The sequence below is a fragment of the Macrobrachium rosenbergii genome, chromosome 41 (genome assembly GCF_040412425.1).
Source record: "Macrobrachium rosenbergii isolate ZJJX-2024 chromosome 41, ASM4041242v1, whole genome shotgun sequence".
NCBI classification, from domain to species: Eukaryota; Metazoa; Arthropoda; class Malacostraca; order Decapoda; family Palaemonidae; genus Macrobrachium; species Macrobrachium rosenbergii.
Window position 1 is genome coordinate 38071886 of NC_089781.1, and position 12909 is coordinate 38084794.

Consider the following 12909-nt stretch of genomic DNA (forward strand, 5'->3'; position numbering starts at 1 on the left):
TTTATGTAATTTATAAGTTTTCAGGCTTTTAACCCTTAAACGCCGAGCCTCTATTTACAAAAACGTCTCCGTATGCGTGGCGTTAGAGCTAAGCAACGAAGTGGAAAAAGTTTTTCAAAAATTCACAGCACGCTTAGTTTTTAGGATTAAGAGTTAATTTTTGGCTCCTTTTTCTCTCATTGCCTGAAGTTTAGTATGCAACCATCAGAAATGAAAAAATATCATTATCATATAAAAATATTGGAATATATGACGAAAAAACTCATATATAATTGTACAAATCGCTTGTAAGCAAAACGGTTAAAGCTAATGAGTTACTTTTTTAGCTGTATTGTACAATTAAATTGCGATGATTTTGTATATAACAGGGATTGTAAATGATTAAAGCATCACAGAGAAATATTATCAAGCAAATGATGCCGAATTAGTAACGCCATGGACGAAAAATAAGTTCTTTTTCAAAAATTCATCATAAATCGAAATATTGTGCAGACACTTTCCTAATTGTTTCAAAATGAAGGAAATTGATTGAATATTACTAGACTGCAAGCGCTAACTACAATTTAATTTTACTCATTTCGATTGAGTTAAAGGACTCGGTTGATTTTTTCATTTATCATATTTATATGAAAATATTTCAAAAATGGTAAAAGCTAAAAGCATGATTTATTTTTTGTTGTATTTTACATGAAATTGCACACATTTTCATGTATAACACCTTATGTAGCGAATAATATAAAATGGCGAAAAAATTACGACAAGGTGACTCGAGAAATGCTAGGATTTTCAGCGGAGTTCGTGGCGCTGGATAAGGAAAGCTTTTTCAAAATTCACCATAAATCAAAATATTGTGCCAGACTTAATGTGAAATGTGAAAATGAAGGTAAAGGATTGATTGTTATTACTGGGAATGTAAGAATTTTGGCTTACGATTACGTTAGCATTTCCCGTCAGCCAAAGTTGGACCTAAGGTTAAATTTTATCAGTTATCATGATTTAAATGAAAAGCATTTCAAACCGTTAAAAGCTAAAAGAATGATTTATTTTGTTGTATTCTACATGAAATTGCGCACATTTTGATGTATAACACTTGCGTAACGAATAATATAAATGGCAAAAACTATGGTTGGCGTGACCAAGCAAATGCTAGGATTTTCAGTGAGTTTGCGCAAGTGTTGAAGGAAAATTTTTTAAAAAATTACCATAACGGAATATTGTGCCAGAGACTTTCATTTGTTGCAAAATAGCATGATTTGATTGTTACTTAGAATAAATAATTATCTCCACGATTATGCGAGCATTTCGTCAAGTCAAAGTTGGACCAAGGTTAAATTTTGTCAGTTATCATGATTTAAATGAAAATATTTCAAAATCACAGTTAAAAGCTAAAAGAATGATTTATTTTTGTTGCATTTTACATGAAATTGCACACATTTTGATGTATAACACTTTATGTAACGACAATATAAAACGGCAAAAACTAAGTGACAAGGTGACCTAAGAAATGCTAGGATTTTCAGTGAGTTCGCTATGTTGAAGGAAAGTTGTTTTCAAAATTCACCATAAATCAAACATTATTGTGCCAGAGACTTCCAGTTTGTTGCAAAATGAAGGTAAAGGATTGATTGTTACTAGAATGTAAGAATTCTTACTTACGACGTTTTGAGCATTTCGTCAAGTCAAAGTTGACCGGTTGTTAAAATTTTGTCAGTTATCGTGATTTAAATGAAATATTTTCAAACTGTTAAAAGCTAAAAGAATTACTTATTTTGTTGTATTCTAATGAAATTAAGCATACTTTGATGTGTATAACACTTATGTAACGGTTATTATAAAACGCAAAATCATGGGTGACCAAGAAATGCTAGATTTTCTAGTGAGTTCGCGCAAGGATGGAAGGAAAAGTTGTTTTAAAAATCGCTATAAATCGTGCTATTGTTGTGAGACTTTCCATGTTTGTTGCAAAGAAGGTAAATGATTGATTGTTACTAGAATGTAAGAATTTTGGCTTACGATTATGCTTTTTCGAGCATTTCGTCGAATCGTTGACCGAAGGTTGCAATTTTGTCAGTTATCGTAGATTTAAATGAAAATATTTGGTGACTTAAAAGTTAAAAGAATGATTTATTGGTTGGTATCTACATGAAATTGCGCATTTTACGTATAAATACTTTATGTAACGAATAATATAAAACGGCAAAACTACGAAGGTGACTCGCTGAAATGCTAGGGTTTTCAGTAGAGTTTATGCATGCGATGGAAGGCTGAAAAAGTTTTATCGTAAATTCTCATAAATCGAATTATCGTGCCAGAGACTTTCCGTTTGTTGCAAATGAAGGTAAGGATTGATTGTTACCAGAATGTAAGAATTGGCTTACGAAGGCGCTTTTGAGCATTTTGCTCTATCAAAGTTGACTGAAGGTTAAAATTTTGTCAGTTATCAAGTGATTTAAATGAAAATATTTCAAAACTGCTGAAAGTTAAAAGAATGATTTATTTTTTGTTGTATTCATAAAAGAAATTGCGCATACATTTTGATATATAACACTTTATGTAACGAATAATAAAAATGTTGCAAACATTACGCATAAATGTGACTCAAATAAATGCTGACATTTTAGTGTGGATTTCACAGATGGTGGAAGCCGAAGAAGCTTTAAAAATTCACCATAAATCGAAATACTGTTAGAGACTTACCGTTTGTTGCAAAATGAAGGTAAATGATTGATTGTTACTAGAATGTAAGAATTTTGGCTTAAAATTGGGTTTTTTGACCATTTCGCCAAGTCGTTGACCAAGGTTAAAATTTGTCAGTTATCATGATTTATATAAATATATTTCAAAACTAAGGTAAGTTAAAGAATGATTTATTTTTTGTTGTAATTTACATGAAATTCTGCATTACATTTTGATGTATAACACTTTATGTATCTTAATATTATAAAAATGGCTAAAAAAATTGTTTATTAAGGTGACTCAAGAAATGCTAGGGTTTTCAGTGTGAGTTTGTCACGCAGATGGAAGGAAAGTTTTTTCGCACCGCCATAACCAAATATTGTGCCAGAGACTTTCGCTTGTTGGTAACAAAGTTAAATGATTGATTGTTACTAGAATGTAAGTGATTTTGGCTACGACATGTTGAGCATTTCGTCGAAATGTTGACCGAATGTTAAAATTTTGTCAAGTATCGTGATTTAAATGAAAATATTTCAAACTGTTAAAGCTAAAAGAATGATTTATTTTTTGTTGTATTCTAAATGAAATTGGGCAATAATTTTGATGTATAATACTTATAAAATCTAATAATATAAACGGGCGCAAAAATTACGATAATGTGATCTTTAAGAAATGTGCTGACATTTTCAGTGGATTTACGGGCGGATGGAAGGAAAGTTGAGCCAAAAATTCACCATAAATTGAAATAGTGTGCTAGAGACTTTCCGCTTTGTTTCAAATGAAGGTGAAATGATTGAATATCACTAGAATATTAGATTTTTGCTTACCTAAAAGACCTAAATAAATATATATATATATATATATATATAGTATATATATATATATATATATATATATATATATATATATATATATATATATATATATATATATATATAGATATAGATATAGATATATATGATATAGATATAGATATAGTATATATATACACACATATATATAATATTGTATTTACTTTGGCACGTATCACATAACTAAAAGGAATGCTTGTGAAAAACTTTTTTTGCATAAAATCTAAATAATATACAAAACAATCAATAAATACAGATATATAAAAACTTGTAATAAATATAAAACTAAAATAAATTCACGGCAGAATACTCACTCGTAATCCTGACTCTTTCATCTATTCTTGTTTTCCTCCATTGAAGAGTCTTGCATTTTTTCCCTCTCGACATGACGCAGGCACAGGCGGTGGATGGGCCGCCTGGCGCCTGGGCTGCACCTCCGTGTCACTCGGATAGGCTTATCTAATATAAGGACCGCAGTGTGGTACTTTATGTCACACTCTCGAACCTGCAAAGTGCTGCCTTGCAGCGACAGACGTATCGCTGGGTGTCTCTTCTTCGCCATTCATATGGCACACCCGCATCGTTTCGTTTACGCCTTCTAGGAGCTCCAGGTGTGATATTCCGCCTGCAGCCGACACAGGGCCACTCATCCGACGGGACATTGAATGTGAGGAGGGCGGTGTACCAATACGCGCGATCATCAAGGGCGCGCGGCATCACTGCGCGGCATTACCAAGGGGGCGGTATCATCAAGGGCGGCGGCAGCAGTGGGCGCGCCGGCAGGAGCAGGGAAGATCTCCCAGGTTGGCTCCTCCTACGACATTAGTCTTTTCCTTCCGGGCATGAGTCGGGACATGGGGCGGTGTTGGAAGGCCACTCCTCTGGATTAAAGTTTGCGAGGGCATTCTAGCCACCTCAAGAACTGGATGTGGGACAACCTCCGAACGCCAGAATTGTACCCACAGTAAAGGATGTAGGCATTCTGAGGGTCAACTGAAGGAGGTATTTGACGAGTTTCAGTCCACCACCGGTTCTCCTGGCGAAGGGATACTGGATGAGTTGATCAAAGAGATCAACCTCCCATGGGCCTGTTGTAGCCCGATGACAGTAGGCTGCTGGGCAATTTAAACTCATACATAACTCGGCCCTGCCGACGTTGCTTCTTCCGCTGAATGATCTCTTCTGGATGGGCTCATGATCATTGTAATCATGGGCATGAGTCGGACCCCTTCCAACAGATGGTGACTAAGACATCTCTCCTTCCGCCGCCACTCTGTCTCTCCTCTTGGGCGATGCTTGCTGGCTAGCAAACCTTTGAGACATTCGGGCCCCACGCACTAACCACAAAGGGTACCACTGACGCACACCTGCTTCCAGTTCCTGGGCCAGGGATAATGAGTTATAATAATTATCCATAAACAGGTGGTATCCCTGGTTACGGAAACGATCCATAAGACCAAGACAGTGTCACTTAGGCGGAGAAGACCCTAGAATACACCGAGAAGTCCATGTTTACATGTCCAGTGTTGGATTCTGTAATAAAAATAACTTACACTATATTTCTTGCTTCTTGGGGTTGTGGCACTTTTATACTTAGACGCCTTGTATGGTATCATCTCATCCAAAGGTTCCGCAAAGAAACCACTACAACCACACCGTCACTGAATGTGTTCATCATGATTACTCAGCGTTCCGCAATGCTACATATACAGTCACTGTTCATCCGCCAAAGAACTGATTGATTAGTAGATACGCACATTACATTACGCATCCGTCCATGTCGTCACCAGCATCACCGCTATTCACAACTAATGGTTCGCACCACGCTGAACTTCACAACTATAGTTATCCGTTCTGTTACTAATCATGGTTCACGCTGTTAATAAACCTATAATATATGGCACAGATTGTCATCCATATGCGCCAGAGGTTTATACATATATAGCTCAACATCCTGTCATTTCACATTGAATGCGATCGTTACTTAAACTTAACTTGCATATTCAATACAACAATCATCTCACTCTTCCAATCAGCCCATCTTCACATTACTTTTCGTCTCGCCTTTCACTAGTCACACCATACCCAAACGCCCATCTCCCACACCGAATCACGAGGCCCGCTCGCTTCTAGTGTTCCGACGCATTATACACGCCAATACCAATACAAAGTGGATGCCACACACACATCAATCCATCAAAGAGGATTCTTCCATCGCTCAATAAACCACCATTATCCTGAAAATGCTATGAGTGGCTCAAATGTCAACGATCCCAGAACTCGAGAACACTCGCCCAGAGTATAAGAGATGGTCTATCCCTTCAAAGCCATACAATACACACAGCGCTGAGAATGAACACTTTGGTTTTGGTCCCAGCATCCACGAAACGCTCATACTTACCACTTGACACAACCATCATATACATCTGCAACCGTCTGCTGTCACAACACAAACGCAAAGTTCACGATGATATTAAGATATCTTTCATCATGCGCGATGTTTTAATAAGAATAAATACATTCATACGACAATGCTGAATATATGAACCATTGAAAACTAGGCTTATAATTATTTTCCGCGAATATTTAAAAAAACCATTTTTAGTAGGCGTACCATCGTCCACTTGGCACCCAACAGACAATTTTAGTCGACGTATGGTACGTCCAGTAGGTGTTTAAGGGTTATGTGTAAATTAAGGGGATCGGCAGCCTAAAAAAACCAATAATCTTTAAAAAATTCGATTTGCTGAAAAAAATTCTATGGCTTCATATAGGGTTCAAGAATGTGTCCACGAAATATTATGCTAAAATTTCCCGTATTTCTCTAGTTATGGCCTAAAATGTAACAATAACTATATACCCATAAAACACCAGTAGCGCAAATTATTTAGTCTGGTATAGTTTTTAAGATATATATTACGAAAACTTCCTTTGAAAATGAAATGTATAATGTCAATAATATCCTACTCGGCACCTTTTTAGTTATTCTAGCCATGGCAACGCACACGTCATACCATGACGCCGACTGTGGCCGAGTTGCCTATAAACTTCCAAGCTAGAAGGACACGTTTTTCATGCTCGCTAGCCTTGACTGAACTCCGTATTTTCTGCGGTGTTTTTGTTTTTTCACCGTGCCTAAAAGGTCCAAGAGTTCACTTCATGCTTCTAGAATGCGGAAAAGCCAAGTGGAAAAGTCCAGGCGAGAAGTAGAAGAAAGAGTTCAAGAAATTAGTGCCATAGAGGGGAATGGAGCGACGGAGAGAGAGAGCTGTCGCCCATCAAACGGCGCAGGCAGCGATCTCTGCTGACCAGAGACCAACCACATCCACCCTAAATGCCTCTTTATTTGTTCGTCACTACCAAAGGGCAAAGATATTTAGAAAAAGAAAGCAGTAGCTCGGAGGCTGATATTATAGACGATCCTGAAAATAAAATGATCATAATAAGTGAAGCAAGACTTGATGAATTACTTGAATCACGAATCCCTAATTGTGAATGTAAAGTAATTCCCAGGATCCATTTGGCAAGGGATGGATTCGAGACACTAATAAAAAAATGTAGGCAACTATGATACCTAGAGTAATACCTTGCAGCAAGATCAGACAAGGGGGACCAGGAACCTAAAATTTATAAGAATGTGTCTTAGGCACATAAATAATCAATTAATATTCTTATTTATAATCATTTTGCATTAATTAATACCCAAAAATAAAAATTAAAACCATAGAATTAATTGTAACACAGTCTTTGAAGTCCCTTTTACTTTTTTATGTAACTAAAACTTTGAAGGCCCGTTTCTCAAAACACAAGTTTTTGCCTTTAAAATGCATCTCCTCCTTAGTATTGGACCAATCTAAATGAAATTTTAAATATAACATGGGGAAACATGGTAGATTAAAACAAAGCCGGGATTTGTAATGTTTTGAGTTTCTGATTTTTGGCAATTTTTTTTCTGTAATTTTTCCGGGGAAATTTCATTAAAAAAAAAAATTCATATCTCGAAAAATAATTGAAAAATCAAAAATCCCGGCTTTATATCGAAGGTCCATATGTGTTTTATAGGTGGTTCAAATCTCATCCCTTAAAACCAAAAAGCAAAGGAGGAGATGCATTTGAAAATGGCCATTTTTGGCCTAAAAATGCTCTGGCGTCACAAAACCTAAGGTCACTGAACAAAAATTTTTTCCCAGAAGTTCCACACAATATCCTTTAACAAACCCCTATATATCAACAATCTGTCGTTAAAAAAGTCGGAAACCGGCCGATCCCCTTAAATAACATTAAAAAATAAAAATAATCATTTCTCTCTCTCTATCTCAGTCTTACTGAGATGAGAGAATTTTTATGGTTACATGTATGTTTATTTGTTTTGTATGATAAATAAATGATTTACCTAATAATAAGTACTAATTTTTAAATAATAATAATAATGATAATAATAATAATAATAATAATAATAATAATAATAATAATAATAATAATAATAATAATAATAATAATAATAAAACCTGTAATTACAAAATTTTTACATTTCTATAGTAAATCATTTGACATTTTAAACAAACAGATACCCTTTCCTGATCTTTTTTGAAAGCTTTGAAGAGATGGGCAAGGGCAAAGCTCTAAAATATGTCAATCGTTGCCCACAGCATGTCAAAGGATTTCTACGTACTATCTCTCTCTCTCTTTCTTTCTTTCTTTCTTTCTTTCTTTCTTTCTTTCTTTCTTTCTTTCTTTCTTTCTTTCTTTCTTTCTTTTTCCTTTTTCCTTCATAAATCTTGAATTTCCATCTTTTGATATCGAACGTAAGAATAATTTCTCTCTCTCTCTCTCTTCTCTCTCTCTCTCTCTCTCTCTCTCTCTCTCTTCTCTTTGTCTCTGTAATCATAAAAATAATTTAACTTGATATTTTGAGTAAACAATCTCTCTCTCTCTCTCTCTCTCTCTCTCTCTCTCTCTCTTTTGTAGTTAGCGCTCACACGTTTAAACTTATTTCCCTGTATGTCTTTACCTATACAGTAGATAGTTTAAATTGATCTAATTTTACCTGTACTGTACGATGCAAATGCAAATGGTCATTCACTAAGGTAGATTTTGAGCCTATGAGACGTTTGTTTGGCGGCCTCTGATTGGCTGGTACTGGGAGGTATGCAGCTTACTGTTTCATTTTAATGTCTGTAGCTCAGAAAACTTGAAATAATTTTATACTTCTTCATTTATCTCACGTTTTACACAAGATAGGAAAGTTTTCAGGTCATACCATAGGATTCGGTATTAATTGTACAACTAAACCGTGATTTCCTGAAATCAGTAAGATAAAACATAAAGGAATTACAAAAAGTAAAAGTGAAGAGAGAAAACATTTTATTCTTTATACCTGTTTTTTTTACATATCGTCGGATTTTGCATCATTCATAAAACAAGATAAAATAAAACTTGTGTTTTCATACAATAAATTCACCTGAATACGCTGGTGCTTTCAGATTTTAGATGAAAATGATATGTGAAGAGAAAATGAAGAATATGTCGTAATGTTGCATCCGTTCTTGACTCAGTTTGAATAGTGCAGAGACGGTGGTGTTTACAATTAGATTTTGAGGCACCGTTGACAGTTGGCCAATTAGTGATGTAGAAGTTTGCAGTTTTGACAGTATTTACCGTATTATTATGTCATTAAATTTTCTGTAAATAAATGCACAAATTCCCATTATGACTGTCGAACACTCTCACTCCAATATCATATATGTCCGTGTGTCTGAACATATCTGAGTAAGTGTAATTCCCGTAAATGTTCCCACACCCCTGCATCACTATATAGCGCATGTAGGATAATGAGACGAATCAGAAGACTTTTATAGCTTTATATTTTAAACAAAAAGAATGGAAATTCATACTGATGTATTATGTCATAAAACAAAATAAAATCATATACAGTAGGCTTACATTGACACTGTCATTAGGCTATCTACAGTATATGAACAAAAAGCAAAGAAAATCTTACATATTCTGTTACGTCATCACCATTATTTTAAAAAAATTTAATGGAAAATCATACATATAGTCATGTCGTTACCTATTGAAACAAAAGAATGGAAACTTATACAGATGCATCCATTTGATTTTTCATTTTCCTTATCAGATATGTCCATAGTCCAATCATACGGACATATATGATATTGGAGTGAAAGTGTTCGACATTCATAATAGAATTCTATGCATTTATTTACAGAAAATGCATAATGACATAATAATGTGTGTGGGGTAAATATTGTTGAAACTGCAAACTTCTCATATCGCTAATTGGCAACTATAACGGCACCTGGACGCTCTTGCTGAGAAGACCAACAACGCCAAAGGGTGTCTCCAGTCTGCAGACCACCGTCTCTCGGCGCTATTCAAACGGAGTCAAGAACGGATGCAACATAATACGACATATTCTTCATTTTCTCTTCACATATCACACGCATCTAAAATCTGAAAGCACCAGCGTATTCAGGGTGAATTTATTGTATAAAAACACAAGTTCTATTTTATCTTGATCGTATGAATGATGCAAAATCCGATGATATGTAAAAACAGGTATAAAGAATAAAATGCTTCTCTCTTCACTTTTACTAGTTGTAATTCCTTTGTGTTTTATCTTACTGATTTCAGGGTTGATCATGGTTTAGTTGTACAATTAATATCGAATCTATGGTATGATCAGAACTTTCCTATCTTGTGTAAAACGTGAGATAAATGAAGAAATATAAACATATTTCAAGTTTCTGAGCTACAGACATTAAAAATGAAACGTGAGCGAGCAGCATACCTCCCAGTACCAGCCAATCAGAGGCCGCCAAACAAACGTCTCATAGGCCCAAGAATCTACCTTAAGTGAATCGGCTATAGTGTGGCAAATACGTTCTAAAACATAGAGACATAATAACTAAGAGTTGTATTAGTCCAAATAAGAAACGCTGTTTGTTCATGAAAAAGCATTTCAGGACAAAGAGAAAGAGACGTAGAATAAAGTTCTTAAAAACGAGTTTGAGAAGACTTCTGAAAATAGATCGGTCAGAGAAATTCTCTTACAACTCTATTTTTATGTCAACCATTTTTTTTTTAAGTGTAATGTATTAAGCTAACTTTTAAATGAAATTACAGTAACTTTAATTTCATTTAAAAATTAGCTTAATAATTTGGAAGCATGATCAGGGTCATATTTAGTGTCTAAACTCTAGAAATAAGCTTTTATTAACATTTTTAGAGACCGTGCCAAACTTACACGCGTAAGTTAGGGGTATGACTGTACCATAAAAAGAAAAATTAATTTTAAAAGTATGAAATATATCCTGAAAGCTTAAACCTATCATTCAGCAAGTGAGATAAATGGTAGCAATGAAAATCATTACTGAAAAATTAAGATATAAAAATAGACAAGGCCACCTTTACTGTATAGAGAAAATCCTTGCTCAGACAGTATGTCAAGACATACTGCCACTTATCCTATACCATTTGTGCACTATCATTAATTTTGCATTTTCACCTCACCATATTTTTGAAATGTTTGGTGTCTGATAATGCTCAAGTCACTGTATTTACTTAATGTTACCTTTTGTTGGGAACTATGATTGCTGTGGTGTGACTGTGATTAGTTATGAATGGTGGCCATACTGCCTAAGTGTCCAGTCCTGGGCCTTCGACTGTGTGAACATTTTTGACCTTGGCTTACCCTCCTGTACATGTGAATCCTTGTGCTCCTGTTATTCTCTTGTCTTGCATCCTGCTTCTGCACACTTGGATGTTATGACTTTCCCTGACACTTATCTCCATCTGTAATGCTTGTCGTTCAACATCATAGATAAACATACTAAGGAGATGAAGCTAAAAAGTACAAAAACTTGAGATATTAGGCATACTGAATACTGAAGCAGTAATTAAAGTCTCTGATAAGTGCTAAGCAAGTCTGAAACAAAATTTATGAATACCAATTGAGAAATGGCACGTACTCTGGTGTGCATTAACAAGTGACGAGACATTGCTGAATGAAGCAAAATGCCATGAAAAAGGAAAAAATACCAATTGAGAAATGGCACGTACTCTGGAGTGCATTAACATGTGATGAGGCATAGCTGACTGAAGCAAAATGGCATGAAAAAGGGAAAAATTACCAAAAAACTAGATGAAAACTCCATGTAGATATGGGATGCATCACATGCCTGATGCAGTTGGAGTGACACTGAAGAATGTTGTACAGCAGGCTGTTCATGCACAGTGGAACATTTCATCTTTCAGCTCTTATTGTGTAGCTGGGTCTGTTTTACACAGAAGAGGCTAGTTATGATTAATTTGTTATCTTATAAAAAAATGTGTACTGTATCTGTACAGATCAATTTCAGAATTAATTATTTTTTAGAAATGTAATCATCATGATCTATAAAGGAATAAGTCTGATCCATGCATTATACAAAATAATTATCATGTGTTGATAAATTGGTTTGATCTATGCAATATTCTGAATACTTTTGCAGGAAGTTACATCCAGCGTTTAACTTCATTCTTTACACATCCTCTTGATTCAAAGGAAGGTTGGTCAGCTCAAAAAGTCACCAATATTCATTACATGTTGCAGGTATGTTAGTCTTTTTCTGTCTAACTTGACTTTAGATATGAAGCCCTAAGATTGCTGCTGCTTTTAATTTGCATGTTGGTTTTTCCAGGGTCATTACTGAACATACTTTCCAAATAGAAAGGTAGTACAAGAACCTGGAACATGTGTTTGTGAGTTAATCACATCTTGAATGTAGTAATAAAATTTTTCTTTTATATTACAGGCAGTCCCCGGTTATCGGCAGCATTGGTTATTGGTGATACGGTTTTATGGTGCTTGTCTAGCAACAACGATAACTGGATTTTCAACACCGATTCCCAGTTATTGTTACTGATAACCAGTTATTGGTGCTGATCGCCATTTATCGGCGACGCTGATCACCGGTTATCAGCGCCAATAACCAGGAATCAGTGCTGTTATCGCAGATTTTCGATTATTGGCGATTTTCGGTTATCATTATGCTGTCGGGAACGGAACCCTGTCGATAACCGGGGACTGCCTGTACTGTATATTACTGATAAACTGGCTTAGTATGCATTTAAAATTCATTGGGCTACCGTATGCAGTATGCTTTGTTTGGTGCACTAATTAGTACTAAAATTTCTTTGTAGCATCCCTTCATCTCCAGCTACATTGCATTCTTCCTTTTACTTTTCATCCATTCCCTTTGTCTTCCAACTTAACCTCAATTTAATTTTCACCTTTGGAACAAATCCTTTTGACAAGTCCTGTAAGATTCTAGATACAGTAGTGGGTTTCTCTTGCCGTGTTCAATTAATTTATGTAAAT

The 12909-nt window shown here is 35.2% G+C and overlaps 1 protein-coding gene across 1 annotated transcript in view; it reads left to right on the plus strand.

The window, feature by feature from the left end:
* p115 (General vesicular transport factor p115) overlaps nt 1–12909 on the plus strand; it is a 311820-nt gene that overhangs the window by 89288 nt on the left and 209623 nt on the right. The window contains 1 exon segment of the mRNA XM_067084261.1: nt 12041–12141. Within this exon segment, the coding sequence (XP_066940362.1) occupies nt 12041–12141 (101 nt within the window).